Source organism: Hetaerina americana, unplaced genomic scaffold (assembly GCF_022747635.1).
Source record: "Hetaerina americana unplaced genomic scaffold, ioHetAmer1.1.p SCAF_8, whole genome shotgun sequence".
NCBI lineage: Eukaryota > Metazoa > Arthropoda > Insecta > Odonata > Calopterygidae > Hetaerina > Hetaerina americana.
Window position 1 is genome coordinate 29,163,283 of NW_027287427.1, and position 26,414 is coordinate 29,189,696.

General features: G+C 34.4%; 2 protein-coding genes across 4 annotated transcripts in view; one reads left to right on the forward strand and one right to left on the reverse strand.

The window, feature by feature from the left end:
- Window positions 1–15,163: 15,163 nt before the first annotated feature.
- Window positions 15,164–18,260, forward strand: Dim1 (thioredoxin-like protein Dim1). Its single transcript, XM_071596853.1, has 3 exons — window positions 15,164–15,367; window positions 15,440–15,576; window positions 17,983–18,260. The coding sequence occupies exons 1-3, from the start codon at window positions 15,290–15,292 to the stop codon at window positions 18,194–18,196; spliced, it is 429 nt and encodes a 142-aa protein (XP_071452954.1). The 5' UTR covers window positions 15,164–15,289; the 3' UTR covers window positions 18,197–18,260.
- A 488-nt stretch (window positions 18,261–18,748) lies between these two features.
- LOC139697997 (putative protein FAM10A4) overlaps window positions 18,749–26,414 on the reverse strand; it is a 73,763-nt gene continuing 66,097 nt past the window's right edge. For all 3 annotated transcript variants that reach the window (XM_071596850.1, XM_071596851.1, XM_071596852.1), the window contains exons 6-8: window positions 25,642–25,839; window positions 23,606–23,863; window positions 18,749–19,289 (exon numbers count right to left, since the gene is read on the reverse strand). In XM_071596850.1, the coding sequence (XP_071452951.1) occupies window positions 23,612–23,863; window positions 25,642–25,839 (450 nt within the window). In that variant the 3' untranslated portion in view covers window positions 18,749–19,289; window positions 23,606–23,611. The remainder of the gene's footprint in view (window positions 19,290–23,605; window positions 23,864–25,641; window positions 25,840–26,414) is intronic.

The window sequence follows — 26,414 nt, forward strand, 5'->3', positions numbered from 1 at the left end:
CAGATCTAAAGTATCTCTAAAGGAATGTGTTTTGTTTAGGAAGGTATGTTAGAATAGTAATTTAATGATGGTACATCTGAAATGTTATTTCGAGATAATCTTCCTTAGACATCATTTGCTTATGTATATTCTTAATATTTCCGTTCTAGTTGATTTCTGCTGTAAATTTTAATTGAGACTTAATATGATTATTTTGTTTGGCTTGGCAATGGTCTTGGATAAATACTTCCTCACTGGAAAATTTTTTGTATCATTCAAAGTAAGGTTGGAAAAACAATAGTTTTAGTTAAAAGTCAAACTAATATATTTCTCTCCGAAGAATGTTTTTTAAATCTCATCCTTTCCAATTCTCTTTAGGTGCAAAATTTGAACTATTTTCTCTTGCTATTTATCATTGTTCATAAGAGTGAACTAACCCAGTGTTAACACTGTCTATAGTTTTTGTTAGGTTTAAAAATATATTTCCATAAGTGTAATTGAGCTAATTTTATCTTTCATATGTTTCAATGGTGTTTGTTTAAATTTGAATTCAGATAAAAATCTGATTTATTTATTCTTTTCAGCCTTTATATTTGCCTTCCTACTATGTAAAGATGAAATATGAGGAAACATTCTATTTTCATGGAAAGTTGATATTTAGTTCATTTATGGCAAAATTTGTTCTAATTTAAATAAGGGGAGAAATGAGTGGTTACACGAATACCTACACACATACCTAACCCTTAACATTGTGCTTAATTGAATGTTATAATGCTTAGAGCTCTATTATGACATTGTGAATGTAATTTTTAAATATATTGGTATTGTAATATCTGTATTATACCGTTTACGTACTATAAAAATTACAGTAATGTGGAGAAAATTAACTATATCAATATAATAACCAAGAACTTCTAGGGTTTCTGATAGGCATCACAAACCTGATAAAACTTTAATGCATCTGTTTGAATTTATGATGAACACATTATATTATGACATACTATGTCCACAAAAGTTTGGGACTTTTTCTCAAAGGTTAATTGTTTAATACCAACCTCTGTCATAATTCAATCTTTTATTCATCCACTGAATACATTACAATAAAATTCCGCCAAAGAAAGAGTATGTACCCAACATATGTTTTAAGTGGTGATGAGTTTTTGTCCTCAATGACAGATTATGTGGCAGCTGTGAAGTGGGTGCTATGGTGTATTTTCTTGGCAATTTTCATGAACTGGTCAACTTTTCTTTGTAGTTTGTCGAAATATCATATCATAGCTCTCAGAGATGAGTTATAAATACAATAATTCATTGGGGGATGACCTCAATGGAAAATAGTGTATTTCTTGCACTCTTCCATCACTATATTTTACAATTAAGTGCTCCAAAAGCATATACTAGCTTCATAGTAGCACTACATATGCTGCATATCTTCTGCAAGGTGAGCTTAATAAGACTGGAGCCATTGGAATGCCAAATGAACCTATCTCCCAAATTATTCTAAGTATTTCATTGTGATTTCAATTATGTTGCTCACTCACCCTTGGTTAATATTATTGTATCAATTGGTACCACTTTTGATATTTTTCTAAAATGTTGGTGCTGTGATATTTACTGTTAATTATCTGTTGTAATGCAACCTGTGGTTTTTTATTCGACTAATTGAATGAAAAAAATGTGAACATTATAAAAGATAAATAAGGAGAATGATAAAACCTTACTTTGGATAATCTTAATTAGCGTGGATTTGAATAACATTTTGGAAAAATATCTCCTAGGATGATGTGAATAGTTGCCTTAATATATATTATCATCTTTGTAAACATCTGCATTTCATGAAGTTCTTTTTCTTGATTGAATTAGTTAATACTTATTCTATCTTGAGGTAAACCCTCTTTGTCAGCCCCGGTGATGGTGGGGTAAAGTCCTTGCCCGCCAACCCAGAGGTTATGGGATTGTTTCCCATTTATGTGGGTTTTCCTCCATTTAGGGCTTGGGTGTTTGCAATTGTTATGTCATTATTTAAATCTGATGTTAAGGCCAAAGTTGTGTTTTTGGATAAATGTGAAAAAAATGAATATAGTACACCTGATTAGAAAGTATATTTTTAAAAAACTTTACCTACAATCGTATAATTACTAGTGTTGCTCATATTTCTCTCATTTCCCAATTGGTGTGGTCATGTTCCCCAATCCTTTGACTGGTAATTAGGGTATATAGTCTCCTCATAAGACTGTTTCTCAAGTGTTTGGACTATTGGGAGCAGTGCTATGCAATGTCTGTAATTCAGGTAGGTGATTTTGGATTTAATAGATAAAAAGTAATAAGGAGCTACATTAAGTGAACCAATTCTTACCCACAAGAAAAGGCCTTGTACTTCTTGTATTTCAGGGCATGTAAGATGCACCTTTTTTCCAGAGCTGTGATTAAAAAATCACCCGTATTCTATATGTGAAGGTTTGAATGACATGGATTAATGCTCAGTACTAAATGTTATTTATTTATTCAATTAAGGAATGTTATAATTGTTATTAAACTCATCTCTATTATGTGACATGAATATTGTTGCTTGCTTGTGATGTCAAATGAGGTACATCCATGATATTGAATTAACTTATCATATTTCTTAACTTATCAAAGCAAAACTTCCCAAAGATCTTATTGGATGTAATTATTTGTTTATAAATAAATACTGGGACAAACCATGTAATGGCTGGGCATAATGACTGTAATTTATATTGAGTTGGTGAGCTGCTGTATACTAAGAACTAGTGAGGATATGGCTGAGGCCAACAAATCTCACTAAGAGATTGGTGGGAGGAGAACATTACTTGGAGGCTCTTCACAGGTTTGAAATCATATCAATGACTCCTCTGGCCATTCATGAGATTTTTCCATGTTTTTGTATTTTCCTAGGTTTCTTATTTTCCTATCCCTCCTGCATTGTGAAGAGTCAAGAGGATTTCTCTGCATGGGGCCTTTGTCCAACCTTCCTGAATAGGGATGCAGGTGGACTATTATTTATATTATGCTATGGATGGCTGAGGTCAGGTTATTTCTATTCAAATTATGCAGATGAATATACCTCATGGGATATGCTGACACCATCTGCTTATGATTTACCACTATCCCATAGTCTGAGGGAAAGGTTCACTTACCATGTCCAGTTTTGCCTGCTTAACCTAATGCAAAATATCCCATTGAAAGATCTCCTTCCTGAACAGATGATGAAAATTGGGAGTTAGTGTTCATGATGTTATAAGTTTTTTTATTACCTGTGGTATGTTAAACTTAACACAGTGTCCTCAACTTTGCACTATTGCACGGTAATATATTCTGTAACTTTAATATTGTGGCCCAGGATGGGTGAAGCCGAAATATCTTATATTTAACCAAAGAGACCATTAAGAGTTGTTTCTTCTCCATGTTGTAATCAAGAAGCATTAAAGTAATTCAAATTTTATTATGGAAGACTAAAGAATTTTTTCTTTGTCCATAACCAAAAGTGGGGTGTATTTGCCAGCTGTTATGTGGTGGTGATTCACATGTAGTGAAATTGTTGTTTATGGCCATTACATTTTCAGGAAAGGAGAAATCTGTGAGTGGCAATGGAACTGGATAATTGTTTCGTCCTCACGTAAGTAGCCCAAATGAGCATACCATCGTGCTGAATAAAGGTTTTTTTAAAGGGTTTAATGATCTTTTTCCTCTTGGCTACATGTCAACTAGAGTTAGATGAAGTAATAACTTTGCTATAATTTTAGGGAATATTTTCATATTTAGGAGTTTATTCCACCTAACATTGTTCGATAAAACTCCTGTCAACTGGCAACATTCCAGGGATTATGGAGGACACATTCCGAAAAAGCAACAGCCTCCAATTTTGGAAGTCCTGATTTTCTTTACTTTTCCATGTATCATTCACTTAAGTGGCTATGGTGACACTAGAGAAATGTTATCTGTTGCTGGTTAGGCCTCATTTAGAATATGCTGCAAGTGAATGGGATCCTCTTTAAGAAAGATTAAATGCCTAATTGTATTGCATTCAGCATGAAGGAGCTAGATTTGTAAAATTTTATCATGATAAGCTAAATAAAGTGTCCAACATATTTAAGGAGCTAGACTGGGAATCACTCTGGGACCATTGGTTAAATTACAGATTGAATCTCTTTCATGAATTGGAAGGATGTCTCTTAAGCCTGTCTTGGAAATTATAATTACTCCCATTGTACAATGGTAGGAAAGCCCATGTTAATAAACATTAGCGCAGCAGTATTGTTGTATAAAATTAACATATATTAAAGAACCGTCGGCAATAGCTGAAGATCTGTTTCAAAAGACATATGCACGTAAGAAAATAGAACGACGGCAAATCTTTGAATGCTGTGTCAATCCTTTGATGATAACGTAAAGAGAAATTATTACTTCAACTCAATCACATCCAGAAAACTCATATTAAAAAGTTCTATGACTCATGAAAGTGTATACTTCAAGACAAATTGAAGCAACGGTTATGAGCATAAAGTCATCATCATTTATTCAGTACACGCAGCAGAATTTACAAAATGCTGTGCACCCCTTTTCCCTCCGATATCAATGGAATGAGAGTTTAAAAAGTGAACAAATGGCAATGCAAAAGCATGTCGAAAAAAAGCAAAATAAACATGACATTTCAAATATATATAGATATATGTATAGTTTATCTGGCTCTCGTCGTTGAGGTAGCTTTTTATCTGGAGAATATTGGGTTTTAAAAGTCCCACGAACTCTAGTAGCTGCCAAATAGTCATTAGCCATTTAGATGAGAGAATGAAAATTGATCACGATCGACACAAGAAGTATTAATTAGGTATAAGTGGAAACTACCCATTAACTATCTTTTGTTGTAACCAAATCTCTGCAAATTTAAAAATTTTTTAACAAGTATTAGTCGTCTAGTGCGCCTATGATACATATCAAAAAGTATTATTTATTTGGCTACGACAATGAATTTTATATTTACTTTAAAAGATCTGAAATGACAATTATTAAAAAAACGCAAGGCAAATCAATTTAATGCACCAATCTTATACAAATATTGGAATGGCAACCGATTTAGTCAAGCTGTAGGCGCTTGGAAGACGTCTCAGAAAAGACAGTAGACGGACGACGTCGAATATCGCTGCGTAACTGTAATTGTAACATAACCAATTTATTTCATAAAATATTACGCATACCTTGAATAAATGTAAAGAAGAATGTAATCTGGCATGTGGTGTAAAGGAATATTTTTGCACATCATGCGCTAAATATGAACTGAAGCACGAAAATGATGAAGTTCGACGGCAACCAGAAGCAGCGGAGACGGCAAAACGCTGAAAATCCGACGTTTCAGAAATTTGGTATCCGGCGAACATAACATGACAAGAGGTATCCTCGTAGGAGGTTCCACTTAACTCATACTCCTTCCACCGAAGGAAAATTCTCCCCCCTCGCTCACGCCCGGCAGTAGCCCATAGGCAGTAAATACTGGGAGGCGGAGTTAACAGAAAATATAAAAGGGCATCGGCCAATCCGGTTATATCACCACCTCCCCCATTCTGGAGAGCGAAAAAAATTATGATTGGCTAGTTTTCCCTGAGGAGAGTCGAGGATCCACCTACTTGATCACAGGGCCAATAGGCCGCCAGTGACTGGTGGAGTGGTGTGAGGTGATTTCCACAGGATCAGGAGTCAAGTGGAACCTTCTACGAGAATACCTCCTAGCGTATTATGTTCGCCGGATACAAATCTCAGAAACTTCGGCCGTATTCATTTCACAAAATTCGTTTTCTGTCGCCCAATTTTCAAATATCCTTCTTAGGTATGCGATATTACATTCCTTTTATTTTTATCCAAGGTTTATGTAATAATTGGTGAGTTGCAATTCCAAAACTATAATTTTTATACACAGATAATATAAGGAGAGTAGCCTGATTTTATTATTTTTAGATTTTTTATTCCAATAGCCTCCTCATATTTATGGAAATTAAAATCTATGATAAACACATTTAATAATTATTGCTAAAGTCATTTCCTATGTCGATTTTTTTTCGATTTTGCGACAGAAAATATTTCACTTGAACGCAACCAACAGCTACAAAAGACCCTTTGGACCATATTTTCATAAGTAATACGTACTATAAAATAAAACTAGGTAAGCGGGACTGGACTAATTTTATAATGAGTTTTAAACGGGAGTTTATTTACTACATCTCCATTAAGTTAGCGATTCCAAATGAATGAGAAGTTTAAATAATCGTCAGACAATAATCTGTCACACTATGCATCGCTACATTGAAACTTAAACGTCCAAAACAATTATTTATTTCCACAGAATATTTTACGCTCTGAAGAAAGGATTAAATCCCGACAAATTCAACTTCTACTTTGAAACATCGCTGTGTAACAAACACTTTGTTGGGGTATTTTTTTATTTCATGAAATATTATTACGTATACCTTGAATAAATGTTAAGCAGAATGTAATCTGGCATGTGGTGTAAAGGAATATTTGCATATCATGCGCTAAATATGACTGAAGCACGAAAATGGTTCGACGGCAACCAGAAGCAGCGGAGTCTGAACACTGAAAATCCGGCGTTTCAGAAATTTGGTATCCGGCGAACATAACATGACAAGAGGTATCCTCGTAGGAGGTCGCACTTAACTCATACTCCTTCAACCGAAGGAAAATTCTCCCCACTCGCTCACACCCGGTAGTAGCCCATTGGCAGTAAATACTGGGAGGCGGAGTTCACAGAAAATATAAAAGGGCATTGGCCAATCCGGTTATATCACCACCTCCCCAATTCTGGAGAGCGAAAAAAATTCTGATTGGCTAGTTTTCCCTGAGGGGAGTCGAGGATCCACCTACTTGATCACAGGGCCAATAGGCCGCCAGCGACTGGTGGAGTGGTGTGGGGTAATTTCCACAGGATCAGGAGTCAAGTGGAACCGTCTACGAGGATACCTCCTAGCGTATTATGTTCGCCGGATACAAATCTCCGAAAATTTCTGGTTTTTCATTTCGTGTTTTCCTTCGTGATTATCGCATATTTTGAGATTATTCTTTTAATTGAATAATATTTTACTATACTTTGAATATTCCTTTTTATTTTTCCAACAATTTGATGAAATATAATGATATAGTAACTATTTAGGTTATTTTAACGACATTCTCAATTCATTTTTTTCCCTACCATTGAAAATGCAAAGAGTTTTTCTGTTTTAATGGAATAATTTTTTCTGAGACCCTTTCCAAAATTCAGTAGCTTACTTCTTGATGCTGACTTGATACTTGTAGCGGGATTTAATGGCAATTCTTTAGGCATTCCTTCACTTTAAAAAATGTGCTTAAATGGAGCACAGTTTGCTAATGTTAAAACATGTGTAGATATATTTATTATTTCTTTCACAATGATATGGATTACATTTTTATTTTCAATGAGGCAGACGGGCACAATTATCAAGCCCAACATGTAAACACACCAATCAAGTCAATACTCTAAAACTATTAAAAATTCCAACTCCATGGTTTGGATTATTAATAAAGTCGATCCGATGAGAAAAACTTATTTGCTTGGTCCACGTACAAGAAATTCATAATGTAACTGACAGTAAATTCTCAAGTATCAAATGTCTTTAATACATGAAGTTTCACTCCAATGTGGCAGTTTAAATTCTTCCACGGTAGATGACTCATTTCAATACAATGTGGCAAGCATCAACAGCTTTGATTTTTATTAGGTGTAGTCCAATATGGAGAGTAGTTACAGTGTGACCACATCACTGTTGACTGGAGCCAGCTGCATAGAAGTTCATCATTGTGACGATACCGATAGCCAAATGATGCTACACAGGCCTGTTTTAAAAATAAGAAATCATTAGTTTTTGTAAATTAAAGGGTGCCCCTAATTTGAGTTTTCAATGAAAATACAAATAAGTGAATGTTTTATTGTTGTATAAGATATACCTTTGGGGTAATACCAGAATTTGAATTAAACAATGCTACATAATTTGAAAATCCTGTCTGCAAAATGCTCTAATTCCCCTAAGATAAATTTAACCACGTATAAGAACCTAATGTAAAAATGCAATGCTGTTTATTTAATTAAAAAACTCCCTAAGGCAATTTGGGTACATTTTACCCTTAGTTTGTGTGGTTGATTTTTATGTTTTTCAGAACACTGGTTAAGCCTATCAGAATTAAAATGCCTTAACATCATGGTTAATTCTCTGGGAAGCTACTCATATGATAGTGTATTTAAAAATGAAGGCACTTGCATTCATGTTAAACATAGTATTAACTTCAAATCTGTTAAATCATCAAACATTGCTGTTATTGAAATAATTGTGAATTTTCAATCACTCAATACCAAAGCATAAATTGACTTGTCTGTCTATACAGATCCTCTGATGGAAATTTTCATACTTTCATAAAGAATTTGTTGATTTTAATGGAGAATATTTATCACAATATTTACCAATCAAATTGTGTTATGTGGTGACTTTAATGTAAACTTCTCAAATATACACAGTGAAAGTATCTAACAAATTCAGTCAGCTATAGAGTCATTTAAAGTTCATGCAACAGTAACTGAAGAAACTATGGTAACTATTACTAGCAATGATGACGAACTTAGATAATTATTATGTTAATACTCTGCTTTCACAGTGATGCAAAGGAAGTAGGAAAATACAAACCAATGAGTTTGATCTCTGGTCTTTCTAAAATTTTTGAAAAGGTTATGTTAAAACATTGTAAACGTCCAAGAAAAAGTCTGTTTTTTCAAACCAAGAAAATGGTTTTAGGAAAGCTAAATCAACATCTTCAGTACTTCATGAATTCATTAAAATTGTGCTCCATACTATGGACATTGAGCGTTTATCCCTCATGGTATGCCTTGATCTTACTAAGGCTTCAGACACTTTAAATCATGAGACTTTGTTAAGGAAATTAAACAATTGCTTTTTTATCATACAGGTATATTGACTGTCGAATAAGATGAAAGGTTTCTCACTGGCTTGCATGAGTACTGAAATGTCATTAACTTCAAAAATAACTCCAGCACAGCAAAGTAAGATTATGAATGCTTATTTCTTACCTTCTAATACACATGCATTTCTGTAAAAGGGAACATAGCAAAATAAAACTATTAGTTTAAGGTGGAGCAATTTGCTGAAATAATATTACATTTATAGCTAACAAAATTTAAACTGCAAATTGAGAGTTCTATTCTTTAAATACTGTTCAACAACATTTTGACGGTACCAGTAGCTTCAAAATTTAATGGTAAATTTACACATCCAAAAGAATATTTACATTCAGACAGCTGAATTTTTCTGTCATTCTGGTAGATACATGCCCATGATATCTATCAAGAGAAAACTGGACTTAGGGCATAACTCTTTGATGCAATATAATAATCAAAATATATGAGAATACAGCCAATACATGATAGAATTGAGCCACATAAAATCATTTCATCAATGAAATATTTATTTACCATCACCATGAGAACACATGCTCCTTTTTCCACAACCCCTGCTTCACTCCTTTCCACATTTCCTGCTCTGATCAAATCAAGTATCTACATCTCGGCATGGATCAGCTTATTTAAGATTGACGAAAGAGTTAAGTATCATTGGTCCAATTATATTTATCATTAACACGCTTATGATCTCAAAACTTTTCTTTGTTTGTTAACTGAAAAATTAACGAAATATGTTTCAAAGAAACTGTGGGAGATGCCGCAACAGTAACTTTTATCGGTGTCATCTGTTAACATGCATCCTGGTCCAGGTGAATGATTTTTACACTATGAAATTTATGCATTAAAATATGTTTCACTATTTCCATGATTGCAATTACCTGACTGCTTTTTGATGACCAATAAAAATGACATTGATTCCATTGAGCATTGAAAGCCAGACAATCTAATTACGTAACCATTTGGGCAAAATTTTTTAGGGCTCTGGTACATTTCTGCAAATGATTGATGTATTCAAGTGCACCAATACGCTACCTGCACTTAGGTATTGTCAAGAGTAAATGTTAACCCATTGAGTGCATCAAATTTAATTACTAAAATTTGAAATATTTAGAAAACGGGCCTTTCAATTAGAGTGCAAAAAATTAATTCTTATTTTTACATGCTAGTCAAGGCTTCTGTAGTTACAAGGTCTGTAAAATGAAAGATGAGACTGGTATTTCTATGCACAAACTGCTTTATGGATCGCAACCAGTGACGCATTGCCAAATAGCAGTGTCTGTGAAAAGTAAAATACTGCCTTGCTCATGGCCTTATCTTGACTTGTCGTCAGACAACAGTGATTCTTGTCTGAGCTGGCAAATGCTTGCTATACAAATTCTTGTGTCAGTAGGAATGAAAGTCTTGAATATGTGCATTGAATTTTGTTTCAACCTCGGTAAAAGTGCAACTGAAACTTATGCAATTGTTAAAAATGCATAATGCTGTAGTAAACTAAATGAAGCATAGTATTACAACCATAGTTTGTAAAGAGAATGCACAACCGATTAATTGATATTAGAATAGTAATTTTGCCTATTTCCTGTTTATGTTAACTTGAAAAAAAAAGAACAGTAAGGCTAGAAGCATAAAGGGAAAATAGTCCATATTATGGACTTTCAGCTAGTGAACTTTGTAAAGTAAAAAAATATTTAGACTTAAGAAACAGGTTTTTTTAATAAAGTTTTTTGGGCTGTTGCTTAAATTTGGAGTGAAACCTAATAAATAGGAAGGTTGAGTTGGATTTTCATTGTTACCAGCAGATTTTTGTTGATAGTTGAGTAGAGAGGAGTCATAGAGTTTGAAAAGTCAGGGAGGATGTGAAATTACAAAAGACCATAATCAAAAGAACTGAGCATGGTTATTGAGTCACATAAATTAAATTTCATTAAATTAATTGCAAAAGAAAATGATTAATGAGAAAATATAGGTAGGGGCCAGGCTTCTATGTTTGCACATTAGTGTGAGGATGCTGGTAATAAATGTTACAAAGACATGAAAAGGAAAATAATCTAAGGTTTGTTAATGAAAGGATAACAATTTTGAAAAAAGAATTCATGAGAATTCAGTTGTATTAAATTGGAATAGAATCTGAAGAGAGCCATAATGATAAAAATGTCAGCATTAGATAGACTTAAATAAACAATGGAAAAATTTTCAAAAGTATCAATTGTGCTAATTTAATTTGCTTTTGAACCAGTCCACAACCGCATTTATTGGCCAAGCACTAGTTCCTAATAAATTATATGTAAACCAAGTCAATGGTAAGGCTACTTTATAAAACTAGGGTAAAGCTCACCTCACCCAATGTCCTACACGGCATGCAAACTTCACACATCAAGATACACAGGCCAATTCCTCATTCCCTGAAGAGACTGCAGTTTCCCTGGAAGACGATCTGGTAGGTCACAGAAAAATCACAGCTTGGGTGGAGCTGAGGATGTCCAAAGTAAACCGTATTTGATACCAGGCCCTCTCCGGTTGGTAGCCCAACGTTCTACCCAATAAACTACTACCACCCTTTAATGAGAGTATACATACAGGTTTCAAAAACTAGGAAATAAGTTTTGATGATATTGAAAACAAAAAGAGAAATATTAGGGAAAATATATGTTGTTCTCTTTTATCAAGTCAATGCAGAAATTTTCACATGTATATTTCCAAACCGCAAAATATTTGGGGCAATTCCAAAACTCAAAAACTATTGAATAGGTAATTCTGTTAATTGCTAAAACACATTAAGTGCCATTTTGATTTTTAATCCTAAGGTCATTATCATATTAGTACATTTCTACTTAAGAAAGTATGATATATTTTTGTTACTATACAGAATTATTATGAACATTATCAAGCTGTAAATCATTTAAAAATATTAATATAATCATAGACTAAAATATTTCAAATGTTCTTACACATAAATTATGCTTAAATTAACTTGAAACAATTCCATGAGATAGCCTGAAATAATTAAATCTTTTTATATGAAGAATAGGCAAAGTTTAAACTCCTGGATGAACCAGTGATTACGAATGAATCAGCAGCACATGTTACTTACTTATTTCCCAGTTAATAGGAAAACCTTGCATAGCTGATGATCCGACAATATTAATTAGCATTGACTATCCACTTCTGATGATTTAAAAATGGCTCATACCATTTCCTCTACATTTATACAAGCATCGTAATAGGTTTTACTCTGCTATACCAAATAAATTGAGGGTGGACTGAGGGAGCGACTTACTGAGTGAAACTTGGATTTCCAGAACCGCCAGACTTTAAGTAAAACTGGGCACAGCTGTACTTATATAGAAGTTTGATTTCTAGGTAAAATGGAGAAACTGCAGCCCTTAAAAAGTTAAAAATACTGATCTTGTCAGATGGTAGTTATGGTCACATTGAATTGTAAACTCTGAACACTAATTTGATTATGTGACATATAGTATCAAGGAAACATGACATCCATATCTTCATATCGCACCCCGTTTAGAAAAGTGTGGATCAAATTGGTGTGCTGGCTAGTTTACTGGCTTCCTACCCTGAGGACCCAGGTTTGAATCCTGAGGTGATCGAATTTCTCATAGGTATTCCAATTTCTTTATGGGTATAATCTTGAGGGCACTTAAAGTGGATTTATTATTTATTTAATGACTTTATTGAGGTGAGAATGAGGCTATAATCTCTTCTACCACCTAACTTCTAAAAACATGACATTAGCCCTTCGGCACTTTTCGTTTAAAGTAGAATAATGCCAACACCTGAGTTTCTCTCCCCTATCTCCTGAACATCCTAGCCCGACCATGCTGCCCAGCCAGAGAGCATTTGAAAGTTCTGCAAAACATTTCCTACAGACTAGGCAAAAAATTGCTTCTACAATTCAGCGCATTTTCTTTGCTTTGAACTAATCTGTTTACTCAATATTAGTAATTGGTTGATGCAATTTTATCCTTTTGTACAATATACACCGCCTCAAAATTACTGCCACTCCTTCAGATGATTTCTGTAGAATACTGAAAATTACCAACCGTAAGAAAGGATGCGCCGAACATTTTCTTTCATTACTCACATTATGTTGTGAAAATATTATTGCATGTTGATAGGAAGTATTACAAAGATTTTTTTCAGCTCTACAAAAATTAAAAAAAAAATTATCCTTCAACGGAATTTTTATTTCTTTTATATTATCACTTGCAAACTTTAAAGGTCTAAATAGGCATTGCTTTCATTTCTCCACAAAATATATCAACATTACTGTGGGACGCTATTAACATTAATGATTTTAAACATATTTTGTTTCCTGAACCAAATTGAATCCACTAAGGCAGTCCACTAGGACCCAAAGAAGAAGTCAAAATTTGCATTAATGCAACAAAATAATGACATGTATGATAAAAACAATCTGGATTATCTGAAACAAACAATACTGGAGTGATTTCAGAGTATTTATTCTTCAAAATGAGATTGAATGTCACTTAAAAGGAAAAATTCAAACTATGCACTTTATCAATCATTCTTTAGTATAGGGAGGACTGAGTTGAAATATCTCAATCAATTTTTAAATGGTAAAAATATATCAGTTGCATGACTAATTAGCAGATTTTAAGAGATTAACACCAATTAAATAAAGGAAATCTTGCAAAGAGATTACTGAAAGAATTATCACTCATGCATTCAGCTTCAGTAGCCTACACAAGTTGATGGACATCTTTTCATGTTACTTCACCGGTGGAATGAGTGGAAAATTCATAATCATAACACAATCTACAAATACAAACTACAATCTAAAAGGTTGTAGTCATATTTAGTCATCAATCACAATCAAGTCAATATTCTATAACTATAAAAAAAATCTCACCTCCAAGGTTTAGAAAATTAATAGTCTGTTGAGAGTAAATGCTGAGGATCTCAAAAAATAATCAATGTGATCATGCGAGAAGTCACCATATTGGTATGGCAGTATGTTATACAGACCATTCAAGCAAATCCAATGTCATTAATCCATGAAATTTCTCTCCAATGCGGCAGTTGAAAATTCTTCCACGACAGATGAATCGTTTTAATATAATGTGTTGAGCATCGACAAAATTAATTCTTAATTGGTGTAGCCCAATATTGTGAGTAGTTACATTGTGACTGTCTAACCTACTTGCCATAATCACGTAATCATTGTTCAATGCGAGATACTGTAATGTATTTCACTTGTGCTAGTGTGAAATGTTACCAGCGTCCAATGCACCTTGAATCAATTCTACTGTAACTAACAAAACAAAATAACCATTTTTCAAAGTAGAAAATCGCCGAGAACACCAAAACACGTCTAACATTGGTATCTACCAACAAAAAACTAAATATGCTATAATATTGAAACTGTAAACAAATGTTTGGGGCATGTATACCAATACAACAAAATAAAAAAATCGAATTTTTATTGCCCGCGAAAAAAGTCACCTTGCATTTTGAACACACATCGCAAATATGAATTTAATACTTATGCGTCTTAATGATAGTATTTTTCTTTTCATGGTAATCGAATGTTAAGCTTTTAAAACTTACATTTTTATTCTACCTGTTAAATCATATCGGTATTAATTTGTGAAATTATGGCATCTCTTATTTGTCCTCTGTGACTTTTCTGAGTTCTCATTAAAGGGTATAAATTATGTTTCAGTCAATGCGTTCTAAAAGAAATTAAAAAGCCTGTTGCCGTCAAAACATTTAGAAACTTCTAAAGGTCACTTTAAAAGCAAACTTTTTACATAAGGGCTTTGTACACCTACTATAGGCACAGAAAGATAGGTGGAAACATTTACTAAAAACAACGCTTGATTTTCCATCAACTATATATCATAATTTCTATTCAATAATTTTAGTTAGTCTTACATATTCAGTTTTACGGTAATTCTCTCGTGGGATTCCTTGAAAATCGTTATATTTCTCAAAGACCTATGGAAATAGATAAGTTATCATTATTCCCAATTTACAACCCCATGTAAATGCCAACAACACGCTGTTTTTGGAAAAGTAATGTACCCTATGAATACGCGACTCTTGCAAATTCCCACCATATTTTCGTAACGGGTATCACGTCTGCGCGTGCGCAGCGAAAGATCTGGAAATATCAGCTTGCAATTGTTTTTAAGGTCAGTTTCAATGTGTTTTGTTGACATCGTGTGTATATCTGCAAACATCTCGGTTAATCGCATTAGGCGACGTTTGAGTAAGAAAGGAAGTTTCCTGTGCAAGTAGCTAAAATCACCTTCCAAAATGTCGTATATGCTGCCACATCTTCACAATGGTTGGCAAGTAGACCAAGCCATTCTCTCCGAGGAGGATCGTGTGGTGGTAATTATAATGTAATGTGCTTGTTATACTTGACCCGAGGGTAAAACTGTGACACATATGTAAACCTTACAGGTGATTCGTTTTGGCCACGACTGGGATCCTACATGCATGAAAATGGATGAGGTGTTATACAGCATTGCGGAGAAAGTTAAAAATTTCGCAGTTTTGTATTTGGTGGATATAACAGAAGTTCCAGATTTCAATAAGATGTAAGTATATATGAGAGCATCACGTGGTGCCCTCCAAAGACACTTAACAATGGAATCCAAAGCTCTTAATGAATGAAGCTTTACTCATACTTCTGGAGGCTTAACTACCATGCCTTGAATAAAGTGTGGGGTTGACTGGTCATACACGAAAAAATAAATGAGAGTAAAGAATCCTCTCATTTGATGATATAAAGTTATTGAATGATAATATGTATCATAGTTTCCACTAGAAATCCAGTAGTGTCTAATACTTTTAATAGGAGATGTGTATTGATTGGATCTTATAATTTTCTAATTATAATATGCCTTTATATGACGTTTCCAAGAATGTGAAAATTTTCCTATCTCACTGTATAATACCCACCTCGTTTTTTAGCTAACCTTCTACTTGCTTAATCTCAGAACTTGCTTTCCTGTTGCAACATTCTTAGTGAAAGGAACCTTCCCAATCCCAATATTTCTGCCTATATTTTATGTGCAGAAGATTGGACCTTCAAATTGCAGCTATGGTCTCTTTCATTCTCACTCTTCCCTATTTAAATGCCTTTAAGCAAATTTTTTATCCAGAACTACACTTCACTTTGTAAATCAAGTAGAGGCAGGCTTTCACTGCTTTCAAAAAATTAAAAGTTTTACTTAAGCACACATTGTGAACAATAAAATCACAACAATACCTTTTGTTGGAATGTTTAACAAGATGGGGAAAATTACTTTTCCCCAGAAATTATTGGCTACCATGTATTTCACTATGATATGGCGTCATCAGGTACAGATATTAAATGGGACGTGATGTACGTATATGTATGGCACATATATCTTACATAGTGTAAGGGATGGGAGTAAGTTTGAGCTCAAACAGAATTATTAATTAATGGTTATTCGTTAGGAACCAGTCACCAAATGGAGACAATATTTGTTTATAGTTATGTTGATGGAGGGGTAGCAAGGGGATGATGACAAAGAAATATGCAGGTGGTAAGATAGAATATGCAGAAGGGGGTTGTGGTAAATGAGGGGTGATGGGATAATGAGATGAGGTACAGAGCAGAATGCAGTCCATATTTCATTTGAAAATGGACTTACAAAACTTCTATGAAGTGAAGCCTGACTCTGTAATGTTTATTCATGTGTATTGCTTTTAACATGATGTGCGATAATTCAAAACCAAGTGCAGTGCCTGGCCAAAAGCTTACAAATTTGCAGGCTTAGTAGATCGAAATAAGCCTGATAGAATGTGGAACCATGATCTGATTCCTTGAATTGCAAAATGTCACTCATTTGGCACCTTTCATCATTAAGTATAGTGTTCAAATTTATCAATTTTTCCAAGGAAAATTATAAATCTATGGTGTGTATGTTCACCATTGCTTTTGGTGAGTTAATTGTCCATTGTCTATCTGGGGCTCCCACTAGGAGAGCAAGTGAGGTTATGGCTGAAAACCCACATTGGTCCTGCCACTTAACATCTAGGTGCCAGTATTTTGCTTCACTTGTACCTCACTCACTTGGTTATTGTCAGATTGGATAGACAAAAGAAAAGTCAAGGGTACAACGCCACTTAAAATTATTAAAAATTAACTCCCATACCCAAGGTGGGATTTCTGTAGTCAGCAAGTTATAGTAAAATGAATTCATGTAGCAAGTTGAGAGTAAATAATGATACTCAACTAGCTTAGTATGGATGGCTGTGGTGAAAGAATATTCTTGGTGTTAACTTGCTAAAGTTAAGCATGCTATTTGATTAAGTTAGAAATTACTATGCCTCTAAAAATTACTTCATGAGCAGTAATGTTGAATAGTGATGCACCTCAGAAAGGTAGTGGAGGAAAGACAATAAAAGACTTCATTATACACTTCTAAAACATTATTTTTGACAATTTGATGGGATTGTGTGGGAGTGAATGGAAGTTGACTGTTTGCTGACTCACGTCTCTCTGGATATTCATCCACGTATTTATTTTTCTAAATACTTGTGAGTGGAAGTGCTTTCTTTCTCAGCAATGTAAAAAAAATCAAATTGCTAACTTTTTAGGTAAATTTCATATTAATATAATTACCACAGCATCTTACTGTTGTTGTCCATTTATGAAAATACAACGACTTAACAATCCAGATATTTTGACTGCAGTTTTGGCTCTATTAATTCTGAAATTTAAGACTTAACTTTTTTGTTATATTTTATGTGACTTACTGTTGTTTTAATTATTTCTTAACTGGATTTTCTCTGAATGTGATGTCTCTACATGTCAACTTATGATGTATGCAAACTTAATAGGAAATTACTATTTTTATGGGAAGATTAAAAGAATGTCTTGTAAAAATTGATGTCATATGTCTCAAGTGTAAGCTTTACCACATCATGCTTTATACTTTGCGCAATTAATTGAAGTAATGACTTTTTCACAGGTATGAATTATACGACCCATGTACTGTGATGTTCTTCTTCCGCAACAAGCACATAATGATTGATTTGGGGACAGGAAATAACAACAAGATTAATTGGCCACTAGAGGATAAACAAGAGATGATAGACATTGTGGAGACTGTTTACCGTGGAGCCAGAAAAGGACGTGGTTTAGTGGTATCCCCCAAGGATTACTCCACAAAATATCGCTACTAGTGTGACTTATTATTTAAAACTGAAGAGTGATACTTCAGTGTTATTTATTTTGATGAAATTCACACAAAGTTTATGAAAGGGTCATTTATTCTTCCCTTCACTCTTTCATACAACCAGAACTTCCATCAACCAGCTTATACAGAGTAAGATAAACAGTGTGGTTCTCAAGTTTCCAATTTAGACAAATATCAGTGATGGCTATATATGAGTGGCACAAAACTTGAAACTTTAAGGTTTGGTGTAAAATGTGATATCAAGCTACTAGAGTGATATCATCCCAAAGCTGATGGACGGATGAATTGCAATGAATGGCGACTGTTGATGGGGAGATTAACTCAGACGAGAACCACACTTGGTGGCATACAATGATGCAAGCAAGTGTACAGACATAAAATACATGAACTATTTCACTGTAAATAAAGCCATATTTACCTTTACAAATTTCTGGCGTACAACCTAATTACAAACACGAAGGGAGGGGATTATCATTTAGGCTATCAGGTATGGACTCAACATATGACAACATGAAAACATTCGCCTCCCGAATTTAACCTCTATCAGCTGTATTTCAAGTGCTTTATTCCATACTAAATATAAGAAGAACTGACAATATTGATTTATCAAAATACAAGTTTAATGGAAGAATAGAAATAATGAAGTCACTGACTACTGTGACCATAAGGTAAGGTATCATAAGAGTGAATGAATATCTTAAATTTAAAATGGCATGGGGTACACTATTTCAGTTTGATTTTTTTGTCTCAGTTCATTTGACTCTAGTGCTAGGTCTCACTCAACTAAGGTTACAGAGCCTTTTAAAGCAAAATATTTGGTCAAATTTCTCACTAGTTAAAATGACAATGCTCACTAAATTTAGGTAATAACCTGCTTGGGCTTAAGGCCAAATAGGATAATTCAATACGAGGACAATATTTCAAAAACTTGGTATGTCCAATCACACAAGTTACCCAGTAAGAGGCACAATATGATGTACACAGCTTGATGGATGCCAAGAGGAACCTTATCCAGATAAAAATATCATTGCCTGTAAAATGAAACCACAACACCTAAACTTCTCTTCTCTTCAGGTAATCTAAAATGAGACAAAAAGAATACAAATTAACAGAAAAATTAATTAAAATAAAAGGTACATGGATTACTGTCAAGCCAAACAATTTACTGCATTAGCAATTGCATCTTCAAGTCCTTATTATACTCCTTTTGTGGGCCATTGAAGATTTACAGTTCATCAAAACCTGTGGGCCAGAACTATTAATGTTCTTTCGATTCTCATCATTCAAGAAACTAGGGAAACTTCTATTTCTGCATCTAATTTTAATGGACTCATTTATAATCATAACATTCGTGCAACCAGGAGCTTCTTGAAAAGAAATGTGGACAGGGACCAAAGAAAACTATCATCAATGACTTGAGGAAGATGACAGAGTTAATTCATAGAAACAAATAGACAGCTAACACCCTGACCAGGAGGAAAACCCCCTAAGACTTGACTGTGACTTTCTATTCTGGATAAAGATTTACAGACAACAGGACCATCATTTTCATAGAAATAAAAAATGCTCAGGAACTTGAATACCAAATTGAAATTACTTGCAAGGTGAAATTACTCAATGCAAGAAATTTCATTCAACTGTATATACAGTGCTATTTATAATACAATCTTGATCACAATATATTAAATGGATCCTCCTTAGGACACATCTATTCTGAGCATTTGTTAAAATATCAACATTCAAACTTTTCGCGAAAGGAGATAAATCAAAGAGGTAAAATAAATGAAACATATGCACAAAGATACTTTCCCAAAAGATTAAAATCACTTCACCCAACATTTTATTGAGATAAACAGCTGTAAAAAAACAAGTGATGGAATATCAACCAGGGATAAAAATATAGTTAAAAGGGAAATTTCAACTGAGGAAAATCAAAACATTTCAGACAAGTGGGCGAAAATCTCCATTTAGAATGTTTACACAGCAGCAGAATAATTGTTTCATTCTTCCATTCATTTGCTTCGATTGATTATTAAATATTTTTTCTGAAAATAAATGCAAGACTTGTGAGAAGTTCCATTACTTCTCAGTAGCTCATCTGAATACTGAAAGTGCACTGCATAGTTAACTGTATTTTGCAATGCTTTCCAGACATTACCAGCACTGAAATTTTTTCTTTATTATTTTAAACCTTGGAATGGTAAACAAGTTATTGTTCCATTAATAAATTATTGCATTTTGTCAGGCAATTATAATTTCATATACATACATACTTAGAATTTTAAATGCTATGGATGTCCAAGAAATATTATGAGGGAAGAGAATACACCAACAATTTATGAAATAAACATTAGTATGTTACACGCTACCTTCAATTGTCTGCTGTTAAGCTATCATAACAACATTAAAATTGTAACTTGCTCTATAAGGTCGACCCTGATTTACTAGAATTAGGTTCAGAATTACCTGTCCCTTTAAAACTGAGCTGACAAGGGCCCCGTGTAATATTAATTTCATCTACAAATAATTTTAATTCTTAAAAAATAAATTCCTTATCTAGCATTCTAATTACGTGGGTCATTCAAAAAGTCCTTGGGAAAATAATAGAAAAACACTATTTTGGGAAATTTGTTTTTAATTTTTCAACAATCTCCTTTTAGTTCAACGCACTTTCCCCAGCATTTATCCAACTTTTTTAAGCTAACCAAAAAGTATGATTTTGTAAGGTTCTCAAAATGGGAATTGTGTTGTTGCAGATTAACTCATTTGACATGAATTATTTTCTGCCATGCCATTTTTTGAAGTATGGAAATGAAAAAGGTCACCAAGGACCAAATCTGGTGAATGCTGAGGATGCTGTAATAATTCAAACTTTAATTCCATAATTTTTCCCATCTAAACTGCAAAGTTGGGCACTCTTTCATTGCCTTATTGGAAAACATTTTTTTCTTTGCCCAGTGTGGGTGTTTTTTAATGATTCTACATGCGTCCTAAAAAACTGTGGTCATCCCCTTGTTGACTGACTTCATTGTTTAGACTTTAGAAACCCACTGTTTGGAAGGTTCCTTTTTCTCTGGATTGAAGCAGTGTATCCACATTTCATTTACAGTTATGTATCAATGCAAAAACTCATCAGGATTGAAACAATTAAATGCCAAACCAGCAAATTGATCACAAAATTGTGTTCATTCTCTTCTTAAAGCAAATATGGCACCCTTCTTGCAGAGATTTTTTTAGCAGCCAATTTTTCATGTAAAATTGAAAACACTGTGCCTTCTGAAATTCCTGGGGCCTAAACTATTTTGCAAAGTTTGATATGCTGATCACTCAAAACCATATTGTGGATGTACGGCCACATTTGACTCATTCACCCAATCGTAAACAGTTGCAAGCACAGGAGAATACTACCTTGATCAAAAAGTTCCCGGAATAACCACCGTGTGGCGCTCCCATCGTTCCGATTTGAGTTCTGTTTTTTTGTTAAATTGGTACATCTGTTGTTGATATTCCCTTTAAATCTTAGTGTCATAACTTGACATTTGCAAAAGTTACGGTCGGTTTTCGGTATGTCCATCAGTGCTTCCTGCGATTTTTCCATTACTTCCTCTCGGCTGCTAAAACGCGTTCCCCGTAATGGTTTTTTAACTCGATTGAACAGAAAGAAGTCACAGGGAGCCAAATCAGGTGAATTCGGTGGCTGTTGGATGGTATTTGTTGCATTTTTCGTCAAAAAATTACGAATAATGATAGCACTGTGCGACGGTGCGTTATCATGGTGCAAAATCCACGAGTTTTCTGCCCACATTTCTGGTCTCTTTCGGCGAATTGCTTCACGCAAACGTCTCATAACGCCCAAATAATACTCTTTGTTTACTGTCTGGCCTTCTGGCAAAAATTCATGATGCACTACACCGTTGTAATCCATGAAAACCGTCAGCATTGCCTTCTTTTTTGACTGAAAACGACGTGGTTTTTTTGGTCTCGGCTCGTTTGGTGAACGCCATTCACTTGCCTGATGTCTGGATTGCGTGTCGTACTCATAAACCCACGTCTCGTCTCCAGTAATGATCCTTTTGATGAATGTGGGATCGGATTCAGCCTCGCAAATCATGTCTTTTGCGACGTCAACACGGTCTCTTTTTTGCATGAAATTGAGGTCTTTTGGCACCAACTTTGCTGCTACACGACGGAAACCCAAATCATTAACCACAATGTCTTGGGCGGATCCATAGGCAATGTTCAAGTCCTCCGCTATTTCTCTGATGGTTAATTTGCGGTTATTGACCAACATTTCTTTTACTTTATCAATTTTTTCACCGACTTTCGATGTCGATGGTCTGCCACTGCGTTCATCATCTTCGATTGACTCACGACCACTTCTGAACCGCTCGTGCCACTGGTAAACGACCGTTTTTTTTAGAGAATCGTTGCCGAAACACTTTTCCAACATTTCCAACGTCCGTGCGCCACTAAATCCGTTTTTTTACGCAAAATTTAATACAAGTTCGTTGTTGCAAATTTAAATCCATTTCTGAAATTGTAAAAAATCGCCAACACACACAGAGATAGATGTACTCTTGGCTACGTAACTTTTGCAAATGTCAAGTTATGACACTAAGATTTAAAGGGAATATCAACAACAGATGTACCAATTTAACAAAAAAAACAGAACTCAAATCGGAACGATGGGAGAGCCACACGGTGGTTATTCCGGGAACTTTTTGATCAAGGTAGTATATGCCATGAACATGATCTACTTGGCTTTGATCTCTTCCCGTGTCTGTGTTTAATCACAGCAAGAAACTTATATTTTCCAATTTTTCTTAATAAAAGTTTGTTACCTTAATTGGCTATGAAAATGAAACCATGAGATGTATACTGCAGAAAGTTTAACAGCAATCTTGTGAGATATGAGACTTACTAAAACCAAACCTTTTCCAAAACGACAACAGCCATCTCTTGGATTTTCTGAGGAGCTATTGAATGACCCACTGACTATTAACTAACACCAGTTTACTAGTCGGTAAGATACAAAAAAAATAGGGTCTCGATATACAGTATTCCATTTGATATAAATACAAGGGAATAAAAGTCCATGTATCTAAATGTATACACGTGTAAAAATACTCTGGAATTACAGAATTATAGATGACAAAATTCTCTTTCACAGAAAATATTATTCCTCAGCCAACGACTCACTGACATGTAGTAATGACAAGCTATTTGGATTACGAAGTATTGGTACACAGATTATACAAAGAGTTTTTAAGAAATGAAGCTGATTGATATATGTCTATATAGGTTAAAAGACCTGAGTTGGCTGTACTTTGAATTTTATACAAAACCAGGCCCACAGGAAGTGTAACTCAGCCATGCATCCAGCATTACTACTAACCAATGTTCAGTCAAGGCCCACATCATCACCACTAGCACCAGGTGAGGATGCACCACCCGATGGTGGGAAACCACCACCAGGGAATCCTCCAGGGAACCCAGCACCAGGCATCCCACCCCCAAATGGGAAGCCACTACCCCCCTTGAACTTGGTAGCCAACTTTGAGATGAGGGCACTGACTTTTGGGTTGCTTTGGTACTTGATAATGTTGGCAGGGTTTTTCGAAATGTCTTGGAAGGCAGCAGCTACTTCTGGATCCTGTAAGACCAAATTAAAGTCAAAACTGTAGTTTTCATTTCACATTTGCACATAAAATATACAATTATTTAACTGTCATTCTTACTGATTCATCCTGAACTTCACACATGACACTAAACAAGTGGTTGAAAATGAAAGGACTGGTACTTTTCCAACTTACAAATGATACATTCTGATGTCCTGCCCATAAGTTGAAAACATTCATGAAGTGGGGCATGGCTAGAAAGTCAGGTCCCTAACACTAATATACTGAGTTACCCAATGAAGATATAATTTACTAATTGCTAACTTTACAAATATTTAGGCAAATTAAATGGCATTACAAACAAGTAACTGTGCAATTTTACAGCTCATGAAACAGTGTTTTAACATTCAATTATATTCTAAGACTTATAATTAGGATTTCACAACGATATGCTTATTATTGTATCAATCTATACATGTACTATCATCGAGTTAATAGATGTGTTCTGTTTGACAAGCTCTATTGTATACCTACTTAATGACCAATATAATATTAATAATCATTTGGAAACAAACGATAGCTTTTAAAACAAGAGATGACATTGAATCAATTAATATCACAAGAAATAGCAGCTAGTGATTAGTCAAAACAATTATAGTGTTTAAGGTAGTGGTTCTGATTCAGCTGGCATTGTAATCTCAGCTGGTAATTTACCAAAATGATATTACACCGAAATACAAAGAACTCCATAAGATAATTAAGGCATGCTTTTTCAGTTATCATATTTTTTCAATGTCAGCTATTTATCGATATGCCCTCACTGCAGAAACTAATGTGGGCAGTAATCTATGGAGACCATTTAGCTTGGTACATCTAAGCATGAACAACAAAACATTTAAATTTACTAACAGTAACATAATGGCAACCTCAAACGAAATTATGAATTTTAAAATGTTATCTTATTTTACCTTAGGTAGTTTGCCTATTCAATCCCTTCACTGATCTATCAAATGATATCAAGCATGTGGTCTGTGATGAAGTCACAGACACATTTTCTAAAAATGTATTTTTATTTTAAATTATACCTGGAGCATTTTCATTTTTCTTATTATAAATTTCTATGCAGCACTAAAGAGATTGATCATCAATTCTCTCTACTTTAGAAAATTATTTTACATCCACATCCATGCATTCGATCACCTGAAGTCCTTCATTAAATTTGCTAAAGGAAGGACTGAAGTTTCTTTCAAAATTCTCTGGAAGATAACATTTTCAGTATATCTCTACTGTCAAAATCATTTACATGCCTTTAAAAAACTTTCTTTCATACACCATGCAGTGTATTTTAGCCAACGTCATTTGACATCAGGCTTTCCTGTTGCAGCTACTGCCATCAAAAGGTGTTTCATCAGGAATAAGCTTTCTATGTTGATAATACTCCCTGATACATTGGTTGGATAAGACACATCAAAGTGGGTGGCATAAAAAAACTTTTACATTTGGCTAGTTATTTTAAATGCTTGCAATGTCCAGATCCATTATCCAAAATGAATAAAATCATAATAAGAATGCCCTTGTTAAATGCCAAGTCCCTTTTTTTTAAAGGGGAGAACTGCTTAGTAAACCAGTCTTTGAATGGAGTAAGGGTCATCCCCAAATGATTAAAATATGAATTTAAGAATTCATTTCTCATTGGACTGGAAACACTGGCAAAAGAGTTAGTCTACCTTTGAAGGATTTAAAACCAGGCATGTTTTTCCCTCCCGTGAACATACGTTGTAATAAAATTACACAGCATAAAAAATAAACCCACCTCAAATGCCTTCAGGATTTCTGGATCTCGGAAGATGAATGGAATTTCATTGTCTTCATCAGCAGCAGCCTTGGCTTTCTCCTCTTCTGCTTTCTGGTGCATCTCACGTGCTTTTCTTGCCTTCTCCAAAAGTTTCCTCTGCTCCTTTTCCTTATTTATGCGCTCATACTTTAGATTGTGCTCTTCAATCTTGCGTGCCTGTAATGGGTTCAGAAATGCCAACTTGTTAAATCAAGAAAAAAGGGCACAAACACCAAAATGATTGATTGAGATACCGATGGTGCAATTTAAGATATTTTTAACTTACAAGCTGGAATTTGAAAATTTGGTAAATTTAATCCGAATGACATAGTCACAGTGCCTTTTAATTTTCTATAAGTGCCTTCATCCAAAATACACTGACAATAACCACTTAATTTCCAAACATTTATGGGTGAAAACATAAACAATTGTTAATTGTTGCTGTTCACCATTCTTTGATTTTATATTGTTCCACCAATTGGCAGGAGCAATGAAAAACAAAGGAATATTATGGATAATGGAAAGTGCCATTTAGCGGTCGGATTTGAGGATATACTGCGATGAATTATCAATGGAAAACAGGAGCCACTATATCTTATATGCCCTTGGCATTCAGTTTTCTAATTATGTCTAGTGTCTGACAAATTATACATGTAGAGGGATAACCTTGCAGTGATGACAAGGGGAATGAACCACTGACCGACCTAGGGAGGTTCTACTAGTGAGAGCAGCATCAGTCTTACACAAGGTCA